This window comes from Myotis yumanensis, unplaced genomic scaffold, assembly GCF_028538775.1.
Source record: "Myotis yumanensis isolate MYYU_CA2020_CCGP unplaced genomic scaffold, mMyoYum1.0.hap1 SCAF_12, whole genome shotgun sequence".
NCBI lineage: Eukaryota > Metazoa > Chordata > Mammalia > Chiroptera > Vespertilionidae > Myotis > Myotis yumanensis.
In genome coordinates this window covers 25,787,906-25,805,745 of record NW_027223763.1, presented here as the reverse complement: position 1 = coordinate 25,805,745, position 17,840 = coordinate 25,787,906, and the positions used below count along the sequence as shown (strand labels likewise).

Here is a 17,840-nt window from a genome sequence, read left to right as displayed (position 1 = left end):
TTTCCCCAGCAGTGCGGGCATCTCCTTTAGCACCCTGACAAAGTCACCCAATCTGCTGAATACCTCCAGTGTGGGGGAGCTCATTACCCCTCCGCCCCCAGGTGACGCGTTCTATTTCAAAACACTGTCAGTGCCAGAGACACATCACATTCGATAGGTGGGAAAGCCACCTCTCAGTGACCTCAGGCCCTTCAGCAGGGTGTGTGGGACAGGAACCCGGGGCTCTTGCCACTAGCTCCCCTGATTCTACCATGCTGACAGCATCTGTGTCCCTGCCTAAGTCTCTTCTCTGCCAGAGCAGCCACTCTGCTGCACCATCACATTGCAACATCATCTCCCCTTTGATATCAGCCTAGAAGGTAGGACATAGAGCAGAGGATTTGGGTCTAACCATTCTGGAAATTCTACCACACCTGCAGCTTTTTCTTACCATTGTCTTTCATTGTGGGGGCCACATCGGGGAGCCCAGAGCAGCTTGTCTTGTCCTGGGGGGGTGCCCGCATTGTGGAGTCCAGTGCTGGCTCTGGCTCATCACAGAAGGGCAACGGCTGGTTGCTGGACAGCCCACGGGGCAGAGTCTGCATCAATTTGAGCTTCCGAAACCGATTGGACATTCGGCTCCACCAGGACTGCCAAGGGGATGCAGAGCAGAGGTCATGCAAAGGAACACCCAGCCCAGGGACAGGGACTACTTCACACTTGCTTCCCCTCCCCTCTCCTGGGCCCGCGGCAGGCATTACCAAGGGACCACAGACAGCACCCTTTCCCAAGAAACCCTGACTCTAAATCAGCGGTTCTCAACCTGTGGGTCGCGACCCCTTTGGCGGTCGAACGACCCTTTCACAGGGGTCGCCTAAGACCATCCTGCATATCAGATATTTACATTAAGATTCATAACAGTAGCAACATTACAGTTATGAAGTGGCAACGAAAATAGTTTTATAGTTGGGTCACAACAGGAGGAACTGTATTTAAAGGGCCAGAAGGTTGAGAACCACTGCTCTAAATGCTTCCTGACCCTGCCCTTAGGAGCCATTTCCAATAGGCAGTGAAGCCTAATTGCCACCCTTCATCTAATCAATCTCCTCACTGCACAGACTGAGACATGGAGACCCAGGCAGGGGTGCTCCTTGCTCAGTCCTACAGCGAGTCAAGAACAGAGAGGTGGACACAGAGGCAACACCAAACACCTTAACATCTATCACTGCATAAGCTCTTCCCCCTATCCCAGTGACGATGTGAGAGGTGTTAGGGTGTCCATACCAAGGCCTGGCCATGTGTCACTGTAGCTGATGCCTCCCCACCTAGAAAGAGGGCGGCTGCAGTCGAAGGTAACTGGCACAGCCCAAAGGAAGGCCGTGAGGGCCTGGCCTACGGAGATGGCAGTGAGGTCAGAGGGATCCATGCCAGCAGCACTGTGAGGAAGAATCCCGGGCCTTGAGCCACTACAGGAAAGGAATGCCAAGTCTGCAGATCTGAGGAGGCACTAGAAGCTCAGAAAAGATGGGGCGGGGGGGGGGGGGGGGGGGGGGCTGGGAGAGAATAAGTTTGATTTCAAATAAGTAGAGCAGATGGGGAGGATGAGAAACTCAAAGAAAAATACCAGGCCTGCAGTTAGAAATAAGCAACGGGAGCGTGGTTTTGGTGTTTCTAGGAAGAAGCTGATGGGGGCCTGTGGGCCACAGGGAGACCCCAGAATGGCACAACCAGAATGTTCTACACACGAAAGCAGATGGCCTGGGTGGGAGCAGAGGTGTTCCCTTTGACTGGCTCAGGACTACATCATGCAGAAGTTTAACCCTTTGCACTCCGAACCATTCTGGACATTGGCTACCAGCTACTCGACGCTACTTTGCGGCGGAAACGTGCATTTACAGACCCTCGTATTATTTAGTATAATTTTGGAACCAAGTAACGTATTATAATGATATTGGACTTATATGAATTGGGTGACATCGAGGAATGTATATTTGCAAAAAAAACAATATTTTATTGTTTATAATTTTGTACAGTATGATAAGTTTTGTAACACTCCCCAATATGCATTGCAGGCTGATTAGTGCATGTTTGACAGTAATAAGTGGTTTGACGCCTGCCACCAGGTGTTTTCCTGTTAGAACACACAATGCAGTCCCGTTTTCTTTGTCCCACATCGGGAATATGTAGTTTATTGTTTAATCTGACACAAAACCCGCTGACATTTCTTGTATATATCTTAGTAATTTTACGATATTTTGATTTAATTTCTTGTGCCATTTCAAGATAAAACTTCAGGGAAACATGCATGTCTAAAAAAGTTGCGTTGAAATAACTCAACTCCCCGTAATCACTAATAAACTGCAATGTCCCCTGAGAGGGGACATCCGAGTGATATGCTAGAATTCCGATGTCCCCTGAGAGGGGACAGCAGAGTGCAAAGGGTTAAAAAGTTCCCTACATTTATACATTGCGTTTCCACATCAAAATCTGGATTTCTAGTTTCCTGTGGGAAAGAAAAGCGGGGGAAGATCTGGTAACAAGGACCCATATTCTTGCAAAGCAGCCACTGATGTCACTAAGTGGTTATGATCACCCCAGTTTTCCCCAGTCCCCATCATTCCCTACTGTCATCCCCATCTTACTTCCCACCCCTAAGCCTCAACTAGCCCTAGGTTAAGAGGAAGTGGCAGGCATCCTCCTCCATCTGACTCTCAGAAGCCTTTTAAGACAAGAAAAGGCAAACCTTAAGCCCGCCTTTGTCATCGGGCAGCACTGGGACGCTCCAGGGCTGTCGGACCTTCGAGTAGGGCAGGGGTGGCGGGTGGCTGGGCCGGCCTTTGTCTTTATTCACCTGCATGCAGACAGATGCCAGCAGTCGAACAAGTTCCGTGTCTATGGGCACAAAAGGCAGCGTTTTACCTGCAAATATGTCTGTTGGGCTATGGGGACTGGGCCTAAGACGACCCCTGTCAGCCTTAGAATTCAGCCCTGCAGCTCCAGAGTCTTTGTTATTCTATGATCAAGGTGCAAAAAAAAAAAAAAAAAAAAAAAAAAAGGCAAAAAGGCCAGCAGCACTGAACCCACTTAACCAGAAAGAAAAAACAGAAGCTCTCTTCCCGCAGGAAGGCAGAGTGTATTGTTTAAAACTTACGGGCTCTGCAGCCAGATGGCAGAGGCTCAAAGTCTGCCCCAGGCCCTCTCTGGAGACCAAGAGAGGGGGGCTGGTAACAGAGGTACCTCTCTGCAGGTAAATTAAGGACCCTCTCTGTGCCTACGTAAAGGAGGCAACTGTAGTGCCCCTACATAAAGGTGTCTGGAGGATTCAAGGGAATTCCTGACATACAGTAAGCACATAAGAAAAGTCAAGTATTAGTTATTATTAATTCAACTAGGTTATAGAAAAAGCAAGAAACAAGAAGAAATTACTGAAAACTATCAACAGTGCTTTTCTCTTGACGCCTGTTTATTTTCTTCTCTCCAAGTATCTATATATATAAAAGCCTAAGCATCCGAACAACTGAATGACCGGTCGGCTGGTTGCTATGACGTGCACTGACCACCAGAGGGCAGACACTCAGTGCAGGAGCTGCCCCCTGATGGTCAGTGCTCTCCCACAGCCAACCTCCTGTGGTTGGCGGACACCCCCCTCATCGGCCCCAATTGGGGGAGCCAGCCAGCCAGCCAACCTCCCATGGTCCCTCCCCCTGGCCAGCCAGCTAACCTCCACAGTCCCTCCCCCCTGGCTGACTGGCCCCTGCATCGGCCCCAATTGGGGGGCCCGCTGGCCAACCACCCACAGTCCCTCCCCTTGGCCGCCCTCCCTCCCATCAGCCCCAATTGCCAGCCAGGCCGAGGGACCCCACCCATGCACGAATTTGTGCACTGGGCCTCTAGTTCAATAATAAGCATGTGTTTCTTGGAAAATTTCAGGCAGAAAACTTCATTAAAAAACCCACTAGGAGGAAAAAAACCACTAGAAATAGATTATTTTATAGGGAAAGAGAGAGGGGAAATGGGCAGGGAGCGAGAGAGAAGAGGCACAGTGAGAGAAGAAGTTTGTCAGAAAAGCCTGTGCCATCCAGCCTAGGGTCGCAGAGAGAGTCACTCTGAACAACAGGAGTGAGCTCATTGGACTTGGGCAGAGGGCCCATCTCTCCCGCTGGGTCAAGTCATTTCCCCTGGTCTCGGTCACCTCCCTCCATAAGACGGTGCGAAGCTCTGCTTCCCTCTCGCCCCAGGAGGATGAAATGGAACCAAGCAGGTGTGTGATGTGTGGGGAGGAGCGGGGAGGGTGGCAATGCTGCTGATGAGAAAGGACACTCTGCCTGCCACCCAGCAGCTAGAACAGCAGCGGGAGTAACCCCACTTGGGACTGCGGAGGTAAAAGTCCTCTCTCCACAGCCAGCAGGTTGGGATCTGGCTCAGGGCTCAAAGCCTGGGGGTTGGGAGAGCCTCTCAGCCTCTCCCTCTCTGGGCTCAAAACTCCGGGATTATAAACAGAGAGACCCAGCCTCTTGAGCTGGCTCATTAGAAGCCGCAGGTCGCAGAGGAGGGCCTGTCACACTCGGGGAGGGGCCAAGGGGGGGGCACGGTGCCAGCTGGAGACCAAGAGAGGCGGGCTGGTAATAGAGGTGCCTCCAGTATGGCACCCTTGACCGGGCAGCCTCCACCTACACAATTTAACTGAGGGGACACTGCTCCACCTCTAACTCTGCTGTCAGAGGGCCTTTTTGTTTCCTCGAGTCCCTCAGAATTTCTGGCTATGAAGCACAGATACCATTCTAGGATTCGTGTGGACTGCCAAGGCAGACACTGGCCTTGCTGGCCTTCCCTCCTCCAGGCTCCCAGAGGCTGGTGCTAGGAGAGGCCTCAGGGACGGCCTGGCCCCAGCCCAGCCCTTGCTGGGAAGGGGGTGACTTGCCGAAAGCCAAGTGGTGAGCTCTTGGGGCTTGAGAGTGGCTTCCCCCTTGAATGAGCAAGTGCTTAAAACACAGGTGATTATCTGGAGTCCCAGCCTGAAAAAGGCAACGCAGGTCCCTTTTCCTGAAACAACCCACCAGGATCACTCAGCAGCATCACTAGGTCAAAGGCCGTGTACCCGTTTTTTGCTCGAAGAGTGACGTCAGCTCCTTGGTTTAGCAGATATTTGACAATTTCCTTATTCCTGGGGAGGGAAGAAAAAGCCAGAGGTAGACCCATGGAAAACAAAGGCATGGCTTTGCTCCTGAGCAACAAGACGTGATATTAACTACTGCGCCCCATCTCTGGGTGTGTAAGGAGAGCGTGGGGAGCTGCAAACAGTCTCACCTGCCTCGTCCCCTGCCTCGTCCCCTACCCCGTGGGCAGGTCAGACATGAACGTGAAGGAAATCAAAGCCCAAGTGCTCCTTCCATTGACAAAATGAACACCGAGGGTCTTGCCCCCAAACCACTTGGCCACCAAGACTACACAAGGCCCCACTACCCCCGCCCCCCCCCCCCCCCCCCCAGATCAGGACCCCGCACATGGAAGCCTCCCAGAGGCCAAGGTGTTGAGGTGGAAGTTGAAACTCATCAAATAAGAAAACAAACCCCAAACAAACCAATCACCCTGTTCAACTGAAATCAACCTGCAGAAACTTATTCCTAAAAAGTTTCTGCTGCCTGGTGTGCATGGCCACTGGTGAAGTTCTGTGACAAAGTCATGGGAAATCTGGACGCAGAGGACGCAGGAAAGAATGAGCCTGCACTTCTTCAGTCTTTTTTGCATGCCCCAACAACTTCACAGCCGTGGGGTTTATCTGTAGGTCTCAGGACCAGAAAGCCCCATCAGGAACCCTATCCCAGCCTGAGCATCCTAGCAGCCTTGCCGCTGAGAAAGTGGGGCTGGCACTGACCCGTGGTAGGTGGCCTGCATGAGGGCCGTCCAGCCATGCACGCTGTCCTGCTTGTCAACTTCGGCATGCCTCTCCACCAGCAGCTGCACCAGAGGCAGCTGCCCCATGACGGCTGCCAGCATCAGGGGGGTTGCCCCGTCCCCATTGACCAGGTTCACGTGGTTGGGGTCTTCATCAGCAATCTCTTTGACCAACTGGAAGTTTCCTGCAAACCGAAGCAATCATCTATGGGCCTGGCACCACAGGCTTATATATCTAGTGGGTTCACTTAACAAACACTTGCTGAGCCTGCTTCTGCGGCGGGCTGCTGGGCACCATAGGAGCTCCAAAGATGAGCCGGAGGTAGCCACCCCCCCCACCCCCCCCCACCCCGCCCCCCCTCAAATCCTTCAGTCTATAAAGGACACAGACAACCATACAAATAGCTTTCCTAAAAGAGAGAAACGTTGCTATCTTAAGAGGACAGATGAAGGAAACAGAGAAAGGGCAATGACCATGCAGGAGAGTTCATGTCGTTGAGGATCAGGGAGGGCTTCCTGGAGGTGGGGTCTATATCAGAAGAGGAAATTTTAGGCTAAATAGTTCTACATCACAAAAATACTGAAGCAGGTAGGTGGGCAGCCTGGCATTTCAGAGGTAGGCAAAAGCCAGGACCTAACCACAGGGTTTGTCTGGAGAGGGGGGGGAGCCTGGGAGTGCACGCTGGAATCTGCTGGTGAATCACCATAACAACTACCAGCCTCCAGCGTGAAACTAGAGTCAAGAAACAACAAAACGCCTGTTTCTTTCTCAAATGCTCCGGGTGACCTTGAAGAGGACTACAGATATTAGGTCGGGAGAATGTGGCACCGCATACTTAAATATCCCAAAAGATTTTCTAAAGCACTTACCCATTTTCAATGCATGGAAAATATCAGGTCGCCTTTTCTCCTCATCTAGGTAAACAAGGATTTTTAAAGTTAAGGTTTAATATAACAGAAAGCACAAGCGTGTAACAGCACAGCCTAACTTTTGAAATGATCTACTTTTCAAAAGCAATGGAATTGGAGACCTAAGTAGCAGGCGAATCCAGCAGCCCTCCGGGAAGGGTTATTATCAGAGTGTCGGGAAACGCTTCAGAGACAGGTCTTGGGAGGTCATTTGGCCAAAATGGCATGAGTGAGCAGCGGACTATTTCCTGATCCCACACTCACAAAGTTTTAGGCATTCCAAACTTTGGGATGTCCTGTCTTAGGTATGACAGAAAAGCACAGTCTTAGAAGAATCTGAATTCCTATGAAAATTTTTAAAAGCAAGAATGATTCTTTTCTCCTAAAAACAAAACGGACAACCATGAGATAAGTCCAAAGCTGAGGACCCTGAGATGCTAAGCAGCTAAGCCCAGGAGAAGGTCATGGATATGGCCTCCAGAGGAGCCAATGTTAATTTTTGCTTTCCTTCCCACATAAGCAGCAATCTACATATGATTCTGAACCACCTCTGCCCCTGCCCTGTAGACACAGTTCCCTGCAGGCAATTTCCCACCTGACATGTTCATACTTGGCTAGTGTAGAACCCCCACTCCTCCCACTTCTGACCCCAAAGCTGGGCCTTGCTGGACCCATCCAGTGCCAGCCCCTCCTTCATCTGCTCATCTGTCTCCTTCCTCCAAGCTTGACTAGTGGGGATCCTGCTCCTGTCGGAAAGCAGACATCGTCATGGCCAGTCCTCTCACAGGTGGTACAGGCAGGACTTCCTGCCGCCTTTGACTAGCTCCAGGTATGGAGCCGCTGCTGGAGGAAACCTGAGGCTCTGGGCTGAACCTCTGGTCCAGATCAGCCCCCAGGGCAGCTGGGAGGAAGCTGTAGCACGACCCAGGGAGCACTGAGTCTAGAGTCAGCCTATCAGAATGAGTGCATTTCTAGAACCATCTGTCTCCTCGTCGCTAACATGGGGATTACATGTTCATGTGTGGGCCACATGGTGGTTGCAGGGACCAACAGAACAGAGGGGAATGGTTCAGAAACGGTTAGGGCCTACTCAAAGTGCAATTTTTGTGATCTTTACTAGTGACCAGCGTCCACCCCAGCAAGGACGACTACTAACTGCGGGGTTGTGAAAGGAAGTATAGACATGGAACCAAGTGTCTGATTTTGCCTGTAAAATACTATTATGAAACAAATCTGCATTTTAGTTTTAATAAATACGATGTGTTCCTTTAAGTATTTCAGAGTCTAATTTGCTGTGGGCTGGTGCCCTCTCATGCCAAGACCTTTTGACAGAAAAGAGCGTGTCACCTGGCCTTAATGTTGGTTGCTAAGAAACCGTGTGCTACAGATGAATCACTGACAGTCTAGCCCAGTGATGGCGAACCTATGACACGCATGTCAGAGGTGACAAGCGAACTCATTTTTTTGGGTTGATTTTTCTTTGTTAAATGGCATTTAAATATATAAAATAAATATAAAAAATATAAGTCTTTGTTTTACTATGATTGCAAATATCAAAAAATTTCTATATGTGACATGGCACCAAAGTTAGGGTTTTTCAAAATGCTGACACGCCGAGCTCAAAAGGTTCACCATCACTGGTCTAGCCTGACCCCAGGAGGTTGGGGCAGCTGTGCCCCTGATGTCAAGTGGCCCTAGGCTGGTCCCTTCCTCACTCTAGGATCTGGTTTTTTGCATCAGTATTAAAGCAGCTCTGGGGACCCTGCCTTAGCCCAAGAAACTACCACAGTGAGGGCAGACCGGGTGTCACAATGACAGTTAGAGCCTCCAAGACAGCCTGCTACTGCTAATTTGAGAAGAGAGACCTAGGGGTCCCTAAGTCCCTGGTGGGGTGAATTTCTGGTATCCCACAAAAAGAGCTAGCAGCTATTATTATTATTTCTTTAATAGCCTACCATTATTCATAACGCAGCCTTGGTCCTTGTTGCTGTCCTACCTGAAGACTCTCCTGACAGCCCGCATGGCATGTTCCCTCAGCTCCTGAGTCAGTTTAAGTCTCACCTCCTCAAGGAGGCCAGGACCTCCTTGTGCATCACCCCCAATGGACCACTCCAAACCCTCTACCTTGCCCCCCTGACACCACCTACCGTGCTGTGCAGCTTATTTTATTTAATTAATATTCTATTCTAGTTCCTGTTTATTGCCAAGGTTCTCAGTGGCAGGGACTGATTGGCTCATTGACATATCCCACGTACTGAGAGCAGTGCCTGGTACAGTGTAGGCACTCATACTAACTAAATGAACGATGGTCAATTAAAACCTATTATAATCATCTACTCAGTGAGTGCCAGCTATGTGCCAGGTGCTAGATACACATTTTACAGGCACCTACCTTACTATTGCTCACAGAACCTTACGAGGTAAGCACATGTATTATGATTCTTTCGGGAACGAGGACACTGAAGTCCTGAAGGGACAATGAACATGCCTAAGTCCATCCAGCCACACCACAAAGTGAAGAACTAGCTTCAAACCTAGGTCTGCTCAACGAGGAAGTCTGTACCCATAGCCATGACCCAATCCTGTCAAATATGACAACAGTAACAATAACAGGGGGATGGCAGCTCCCAATACCTCTCAAGTACCCACACTTGGCCAGGTGACCTGACTTCTCACAGCAGTCCTATGACACGGTGCTACTCCTGTCCCCCATTTGTGGACGACAGAACAGAAGCTAGGTGAATTCAGGCAACCCATCCAAGGTCCCTCAGCTAGCTTTTCCTTCAGATTTTCACCTTTCAGTCCTAGACACTTATACACTGCAACCTGTCATTACAGCCTGGGCCGCCTGTCACTAAAGTCATAGAAAGAGGGTACTGAGGCTGTGTGTGATATGGCATTTCACGGTCCTACTGCACGTGATGAACTGGAAGTTTTGAAACGCAATGTGTCCTATGGCAAGATTTGCTAAGGATTATTCAAACAGTTCTTTAAATGCCAGAAAGATGGCAAAAAAGAAGAAAAGAAAGAAACAGGACACATTACTAGGTGCTAAAAAACCTCAAAAGTGGGCTGAAGCCCAGCCGGCATGGCTCAGTGGTTGAGCGTCGACCCTATGTACCAGGAGGTCACAGTTCCATTCCCGGTCAGGGCACATGCCTGGGTTGCGAGCTCCATCTCCAGTGTGGGGCGTGCAGGAGGCAGCTGATCAATGATTCTCTCTCATCACTGATGTTTCTATCTTTTTCTTCCTCTCCCTTCCTATCTGAAATCAATAAAAATATATTAAAAAAACAAACAAACACAATTTAGGGTCCTCTGTGGAGCCACAGTGGGGAAGAGAGTGAAGAGAAGCAGCCTGACCTGTCTTGGGCCTGACGGTGGTCAGTGGGTCCAGGTAATCTGCAAGGTCCCTGTGTTTGCGGTCCAGCGCGACCTCGAAGGCAGTCTTCTCCAGCACACTGAGGTGGTCGGGGTTGGCCCCCTTCTCCACCAGCTGCTGGGCCACACCCAGCCTTCCAATGAGCGCTGCCAGCATCAGCGGACTCCAGCCCACAGTCCGTGCCGCGTGGTTGGGGTCCGCACCGCACTCCAGCAGCAGACGCACCACGGCCTCATGTCCGTGCTGGATGGCAGCCATCAGGGCTGTGATGTCCAGCAGCTCATTCCTGCTGTCCCCTGCCGCCGGCTGCTCGCCTGAGGGGTTGTGAGGGTCTACGAAGGCACCAGCTTCCAGGAGCAGCTTCACCACACCCAGGTGGCCACCCCGAGAGGCCACAGTGAGCACACGGGCCCCCAGCCGGTTCTGGGCATTGACATCAGCCCCATGATCCAAAAGCAGGTGTGCCACGCTCACGTGCCCAAATCTGCCAGGAAGATGGAGAATCAGTGACACTAAACATGGAGCACTGATAAGGAAACACTTATTTAAATGCTCATTTGTCATGAAGCCCTAAGAGTTGCTTATAATAAAAGGCCTTCTTCTGGTGCCGGGCACTTCTGGTGCTAGCCCTGCATATGCACCACCACAAAGGTGAGCCACTGCCTTGCTAGGTTTGAATCCACTAGCTGCATGACCTCGAAAAAGAACTTTAACTTCTTCGTGCCTTCATTTCCTCATCTGTAAAATGGGATGTAGCTGCACAGATTTCAAGGAAATGTTAAGGATTGAGTTAATATACCTAAATATATAATAAATGTATAATTATTAAAACACCTAAAACAGTGCTTGGCCAAAGGAAGCACCATGCAAACGTTAGCTATTATCACTGTAATCACTTCACATTATGCAACATGCCAAGGTTACCCAGCCAGTAAGGAGCTGCGTCAGGGTCAGAACCCAGGTCTGTCTGAGTCCTGCTGCCCTCCCTCTTTCCCCTACACCATGCTGCCTCCCACATCTCAGAAAGGTCATTTTATTCTGTTTTGTAGCCTGGTCATCTGCCAATGCTGATCTCCCCATGGGCAGGGCCCATGTCTGACTCATGTCTACCCTTTCCCTCTCCAAATGCACACAGAGAGGAGGTCCTTCTAGACGAGGCACACAGGACCCCATGCCAAGAGGTGTGGCAAGGCTGTGGTCAGCGGAAATAGGCTTGAACATCTCGCCAGAGGCCTGCTGCCACCTGCTGGCAGGAATGTACTAGTACACTGCCTGATGCTTAGATTTGGGCCTTGGGCCAGACACTACACCCCCCCTCCTCCCCCGCCCCACCTCGCCAAGTGAAGCTTGAGGAAAGGCCCTCCTGAGACACTGGGGAGACAAATAAGCACCCACCAACTCTCTAACACCAGGAAGGGAAAACAGATGCCTCTTCCTAGCAAAAATCTCTCTCTTCTTTTGCCTCGGGAGGGCGGAAAAGTCCTGTTTCACAGCACTTTTGGTTGGCACACTCTTTCTGGGCTCAGAGCTGTATGTCAGAGCTGGAAGAGGCCTGGACTAACAAGTTAAGAATGACAAGAAGAGATGGGCCAGCTCTGCCAGGTTTTACAAGACCATAATACCTGCACACCGTCTGCATCTGCAAGGCAGCTTTTTAAATCTCCTGTTGTGCGCGCCTCCTTTCCGGAAGCGGGTTTTGTAGCTCAGCTCAACCCAGGGCCTCCCTCCTCCCTGTGGAGGCAGAGCCAAGGCTGAACTCTGGTTTGAACTTACAAATACCTTCTGGGACGTGAACCTTAACAGCACCAGGTCACCTCAGCCTACAGAGCGCTGCCCACGGAGGGAGAGCTTGGTGAACTGGCTCCTCCAGCTGCAGGGGGACTGGGCCTGTCCTCTTCTCCAAGAGCAGGGAGAGGGCAAGTCCAGCTGGAATACACTCAAAGGCAGAAAGCTGCAACCTCAGCCTGTCTCCCTGCTTCCTGCTCATCCTCCATCATAGTCCCCAACCCAAAAATGACGCTCCCAAACCTTAAATCTGACGGCCACTTCCCCCTGCCGGAAGACCCACCGACTGTCAACCTCATCTCCTCCCAACTCTCACACTGTACCCTCTGGCCATGGTCATCTGTACTCACCCATTCTGAGACTCTCCAAAGACAGGAGGACTGGGTGGCTGACCCATAGTGGAGCTCAATAAATTTTGTCAATTAAGTGAATGAATGACTGAATGGCTGGCATAACATTGTAGAGGATGGTCCAGAGACAGGCAATGGACTGGTATATCCTCCACTGGAGTAGAGAATTCAAAAGGTTACACTATTTAGTTATCAAGCATCAGAAGAAAATCTAGTATAATTCCTAACAGCAGATTATGAGGTACTGTCACATTTTTATCTTATTTTATCTTAAGAAACCGCCCATTTCACAGATGAGGAAATCAAGATTAGAATGGAAAGCAGTAATCCAGAAATTTGAAAGTGACAGAGTCAAAACTTGAACTCAGACCTAAAACCCCAAACCCCGCTCTTCTGGTTTAACATATTTTCACAGAGGAAGAAGAGGGCTGAATTTCAGCAGAATGCTGACATTTGGAATGCTTTCTGAAGTCATGGGGTAGCCCAAGAGGTCATTCAATCAGGCTGAAAACATAAAAAGATTCAACAAAGGCTGAGATAATTTTGTGGAGGCTAAATTTTTAATAGGTAATTACTGAAGACAGGGAAGCTGGGGCTTTCTGAACAGCTGCTATGTTACCAATTAATTTCTGCAATTAACACCTGTGTTTAAAGACCTGGCACATACTCCCATCACTCAGAGCACTGGGCAGAGAGTCCAGCTCTGCCATACTGGCAGGAGGAGAAATGGAAGGCAGGAAAAGGAAAGGAAAAAGGCCAACCTTCCCCTTTAGCATCAGGTAAATTTGGCGAGTAGCTTTCTGTGGCCAACACCAAAAGAAAATGGTCAGTTACAGGATTCATGGCTGAGAGCAGAGGCTGGGAGCGCCTGCCTGGATGTGATTCTGACTCCACCACTTACCAGCTGTGTGGTCTTGGGCAACTGAACTTCTCTGAGCCTCCATTCCTCATCTGTGAAATGGGGGTGACAACAGTACCTACTTCCTAAGGTTTTGTGTGGATTGAGTTGGTTAATTCATTTAAAGCACTTAGCACAGTTCTTGACACAATGTAAGTGATCAATAAAGGTTATCATTTTAAGAATAGGGAAAAAAAAAAAACCCATGAGTATAACCATTTCTGATATCAAAGCATCCACAAGAAACCAAATTGCAGTCCAGGCACAGGGCCTCGGATAGCCTGGGCTGATCCAATGATAAGCTCTGGAACATAAAGAGCTGGGATGATGAACAGATGCTCTCTTCCACCGAAAGTGGTGGTGGGTGGGAACACCGTCTTGAGGCAGTCTGAGGTGTGTCTAGACTCAGGGAGGAAAAGCACAGACTGGAACCTGTTGGCATACGGCCATGCATTTGCCCAGTCTGATCTGAGGGACAGACAGACCATATAACCTTCAGTAGGCAGCAGAAAGCTAGGGCACTATCGGTCAGTATCACCAACTGAGGGACAATGTCTAGGCGCTGTCTAGGGCGATTCTAATCCTCTCATAGGGCTGTCATATTCTACCATATTCTCATAGGAGTAAATAAGAGAGTATGTCACAGCTAATGCTCCCAAAGCAGCACCGTAAGATAAACAGAGGAATAAAGAAGAATGTAATTAATCCAGAGCCTCTAAATTTGCAAGGGACAAAACCAAGACACATAGACCATAAATTCCAGCAAACAGTACCATGTTGTAGAGAAGAAGGAAAGTTCTCTCAATTATTAGTTAACAGAGTTTAGGTTAATTCTTCTGAGTCTCCTGCTCCATCAAGATTAATAAAATTAATTAGATGAAATTAATCAGGTGACTTTGACCATCCGGCAGAACTTGGTTAATAGCAAAAACTGGTGAAAAGGGGTCTTTGAGACATCCTGAAGCATGCCCGGTGCTGCAGTCACAAGCCTCGCTCAGCAAGGCATCCAGGGGCTCACTAAGGGCCCCTCTGCACTGGATGGGAAATCAAAAATGAGGCATTCATCAGTGGGTCCCAAAACTACTGTGTGACAGAATCGCTGGGGAGCCTCTTCTCACACAGAGAGCTACTCGCCAAATTTACCTGCCCTTCCCTCCTTCTCTACCAGGTCTTCTGAATCACAGCCCCCAGAAAGGGAACTCAGGAATGTGATTTGGAAAAGCACCCAGGTGATTCTGATGTGTGGCAGGTTTGGATGCCACTGAGGAAGGGGACCAGCTATAACATGCAGGGGCCCTTCTAGTGCTAAGAGACCAAATAACAGGGGGTGTGTGTCATGGCAGGCTTCCAAGAAGAAGCTGAGCTGGCAGGAAGAGGGGGGCTTCACTGAGGGTAGAAGGGGCTTCCTGTATGTGGTTATGGTGAGAGCTCTGTAGTCAGATTTCCCAAATCTGCTGACTAGCTATATGCTCTTGAGCAAATTTTGTAATTTCAGATTCTCATCTGTAAAGTGGAGATAATTCTCCTGGCATACAGTAAATGCTCGATAAATGTTCCTCCGTCCAAAGAAACTATAGGGAGACAAAGAAAAAGTCTGAATGACACCATCTTGGCCTGAGTTTAGGTTTATTATCATTTGGATCCTATACTGAGCTTAGTTTAGGAAGCCTAGAGGGAAAGCAGGAGAGAGAACTGGGGAGGAGTCTAAAGGTGAGAGTCTCAGATGCCCTGCTAAGGACTCTTAGCAGGGGAGCCATCACAGGAGAGGCACAACCAAACGTTCATTTCAGAAAGATGTGGCAGCTCTGTAGAGGCTGGACTAGAGGGCACACCGGGAGGAAGGGAGAGCAGTGGAAGGCTCCTACAACCTGTGGTCTGGACTAAGGCAGAGGGGAAGGAGAGAGGGTGTGGATTCAAGAGAGCATATGGCAGAGACAGATGAGCAGACGTGGCCACGGCACAGACAGGTACCAAGGCCCAGCATTCACCTGGCACTTTAAAGCCTGAAAGAGAGCCTAAGAGTGACAGGGTACCTCAGGGGAAAGGTGGAGATAGCTCCAAAGGCCTTACGTTCCTCCCAGACTGCTCCAGGCAAGAAGTCAGATGTCAAGACAAAGGGTCCCAACATCCAGATGAGAGCATGAAACACTGCACAGCCCATGCCAACAGGCATACGTTCCCTAACTGGGATGTGTTCCCAAAGTGTGTTTATAGAATGACGGAAACAAACACCCCATGGCTGGGGAATGGTTAAGCAAACCACAGTACTGTCCCGTGGATGAACTTTCACACAGCAGTTTAAAATGACATATTTGAAAATAAGGCAGAATGAACATTTTCCAGCAATACAAACTAATTAGAACAACTGTGTAACACTTGGAAAAGAACTCGGAGAAATAAAATATCATCGGCATTATGACTAAGAACACGGTGTCTTCATAGCCTTTTGGAAAAACAAATGGCTCAGACGTACGGAAAGATGCTTTACTTCACTCACAGTTTAACAAATGCAAATCCCAGCTACACTGGGATAAGATTTTTCACCCAGCAGTGACAAAAATCCTAACGTTTGCTAACACGCTGTTGGCAAGGCTGTAGAAAAACAAGCGCTCGCTTACACTGCCGCTGGGAAGGTAAATGGGTGTAACTGCTGTGGCCGGCAGAATAACAGGTTCCCAAAGACAGTCACACCCGAATCCCCAGAACCTGTGTTAGGTTTCTTGGCAAAGGGGAAATTAAGATTGTAGATAGAATTATTAATCATTAAGGTTGCTAATCAGCTGATCTTGAGATGGGGAGTATCCTAGATTACCTAGGTGGGCCCAATGGAATCACAAGGGTCCTTGAATTGTGGAAAAGGGGGGGCAGAAGAGTCAGAGTCAGAAGATATGAGGACAGAAGCTGCTGATTTTGTGGAAAGTTGTTACAGCAGCCATAGGAAACTAATACACGGTATGGGAAGCAATTTGGCAATATCCACCCAAAATTACATATCACCTGCGTTCCCTCCTTGGGGAATTGCCACAAGAAACTGAGGGGTGGGTGGGGCCTCAGTAGTTGGCTGACAAGGGTAAGAGACTTCACTGTACGCCAAAGCTTCTTTATATCAGGGTTTCAAGTCCTGTCCATCCTGCTTCCTGAGTACATCTCAAACTCATCTCTTTGCTCTCCCAACCACTGTCACTGCTCTGGTCCAAGCCAACATCACCTCTTCCACGACCGCTGCAATCGCCTCTAGACCGGCCTTTCTGACTCTAGCCCACGGGTCCCATCCATCCTCATTACTGTTAACGTGATTTTCCAAAACAATCTGATTCTGTCACTCACTTTGCCTACAACCTCCCACCACTCCCCAGTGCCCTTAGGACAGCTAACCTTTCCCAGCCCTGCTCCTGGCACCTGCCTTCATCTCTCCAAGGAAAGCTCATCTCCCACTCCTCCCGGCCCCCCTCCCAGCCATAACATCTTTCTAACAATCCTACCAATGCTTTATGGTCCATATTGCTTCCAAACCTTTGCATGGGTCTCCTATCACTGGGTTCCCACCTCCCACCACTTCGGTCCGGATTAATTCTTAGAAATCCTCAGGTCTCCACTTGAATATATGCATCAGCCTTATCAGAAAGCTTCTCCCACCTCTGAGAGCTCCCTGAACTTACCCTGTCAAGCCTGCTCCCTTGTCTGGCCTACCCACTGGCATGTAAGCTGCCCCCAGTGGGGCCTTTACTTGGGTCTGGCAGCATCCCCACCACCAAGCCGATTCTCAGGAAACCCTTGTTACAAGAAGGAATGAATGAACCTCTAAGAGTGAGTCTCTAAGATTCCACTCGCAGTGTCCAGAATCTGTTTTGAAAGGCCAATGTTTCTAAGACTCTGATTTTATGTTATAAAAAAAGTTTCTACGTCACGTCGCATCCCAAAGCTGCTCAAAGTTTACCATTCCAACTCTCTCGAAGGAATCCTTGACTCTTTACCTCCTGGGGCGTCTGGGGGGCCCCCGCGGGCAGGTCTGGCCGCCTGACCCCGGGCACCTCTGGACACCGCCCCGGCGCCCCCGGCCCCTCACCTGGCCGCCTGCATGAGCGCGCTCCAGCCATAGTGGTTGCGGCTGTTGACCGAGGCGCCGCGGCGCAGCAGGAAGCGCACCAGCGGCTCGTGGCCCCCGGCCGCAGCGAACTGCAGCGCCGTGTTGCCCGCCTCGTCCGAGCAGTCCACGGGCACCGGCGCCCCGGCCGCCGCCGCCGCCGCCCCGGGCCCGGCCGCCTCGGGCCCCGCCGGCTCCGCGCCCGCCTCTGGCTCCGCGCCGCGCTCCGCCGGTTCCGCCGCCCCCGGCTCCAGCAGCCGCCGCGCCGTCTCCGTGTCGCCTTGGTCGCAGGCACGCAGCAGCAGCTGGAAGGCCGGGGGCAGCCCGCCTTCGCCCATCACGGCCCAGGGCCCGAGCCCGTCGGCCCCGCCGGCTCCGCCCCCGGATACCGCGCGCTGGCGCCACCTTCCGCCCGCCCGCGCGCCTACCGCGTGCCGGGCGCGCGCCCGGAGCGAGGCCGCGTCCCCACCGCGGCCAGCGGACCGCGGGTGCCGGGAAGCTCCGAGCAGGGGCCGAGGCCCTGGCTCGCGGGCCCGCCTCTGCCTGTTCCGCGCCCGC

General features: G+C 50.6%; 1 protein-coding gene across 1 annotated transcript in view; it reads right to left on the bottom strand.

Moving 5' to 3' along the window:
• Positions 1–17,620, bottom strand: part of ANKS6 (ankyrin repeat and sterile alpha motif domain containing 6) — a 39,302-nt gene extending 21,682 nt beyond the window's left edge. Inside the window, exons 1-7 of the mRNA XM_070431091.1 lie at positions 17,265–17,620; positions 10,147–10,649; positions 6,745–6,789; positions 5,855–6,059; positions 5,037–5,143; positions 2,723–2,871; positions 431–629 (exon numbers count right to left, since the gene is read on the bottom strand). Of these exons, the coding sequence (XP_070287192.1) occupies positions 431–629; positions 2,723–2,871; positions 5,037–5,143; positions 5,855–6,059; positions 6,745–6,789; positions 10,147–10,649; positions 17,265–17,620 (1,564 nt within the window). The remainder of the gene's footprint in view (positions 1–430; positions 630–2,722; positions 2,872–5,036; positions 5,144–5,854; positions 6,060–6,744; positions 6,790–10,146; positions 10,650–17,264) is intronic.
• Between the last annotated feature and the right edge of the window lie 220 nt (positions 17,621–17,840).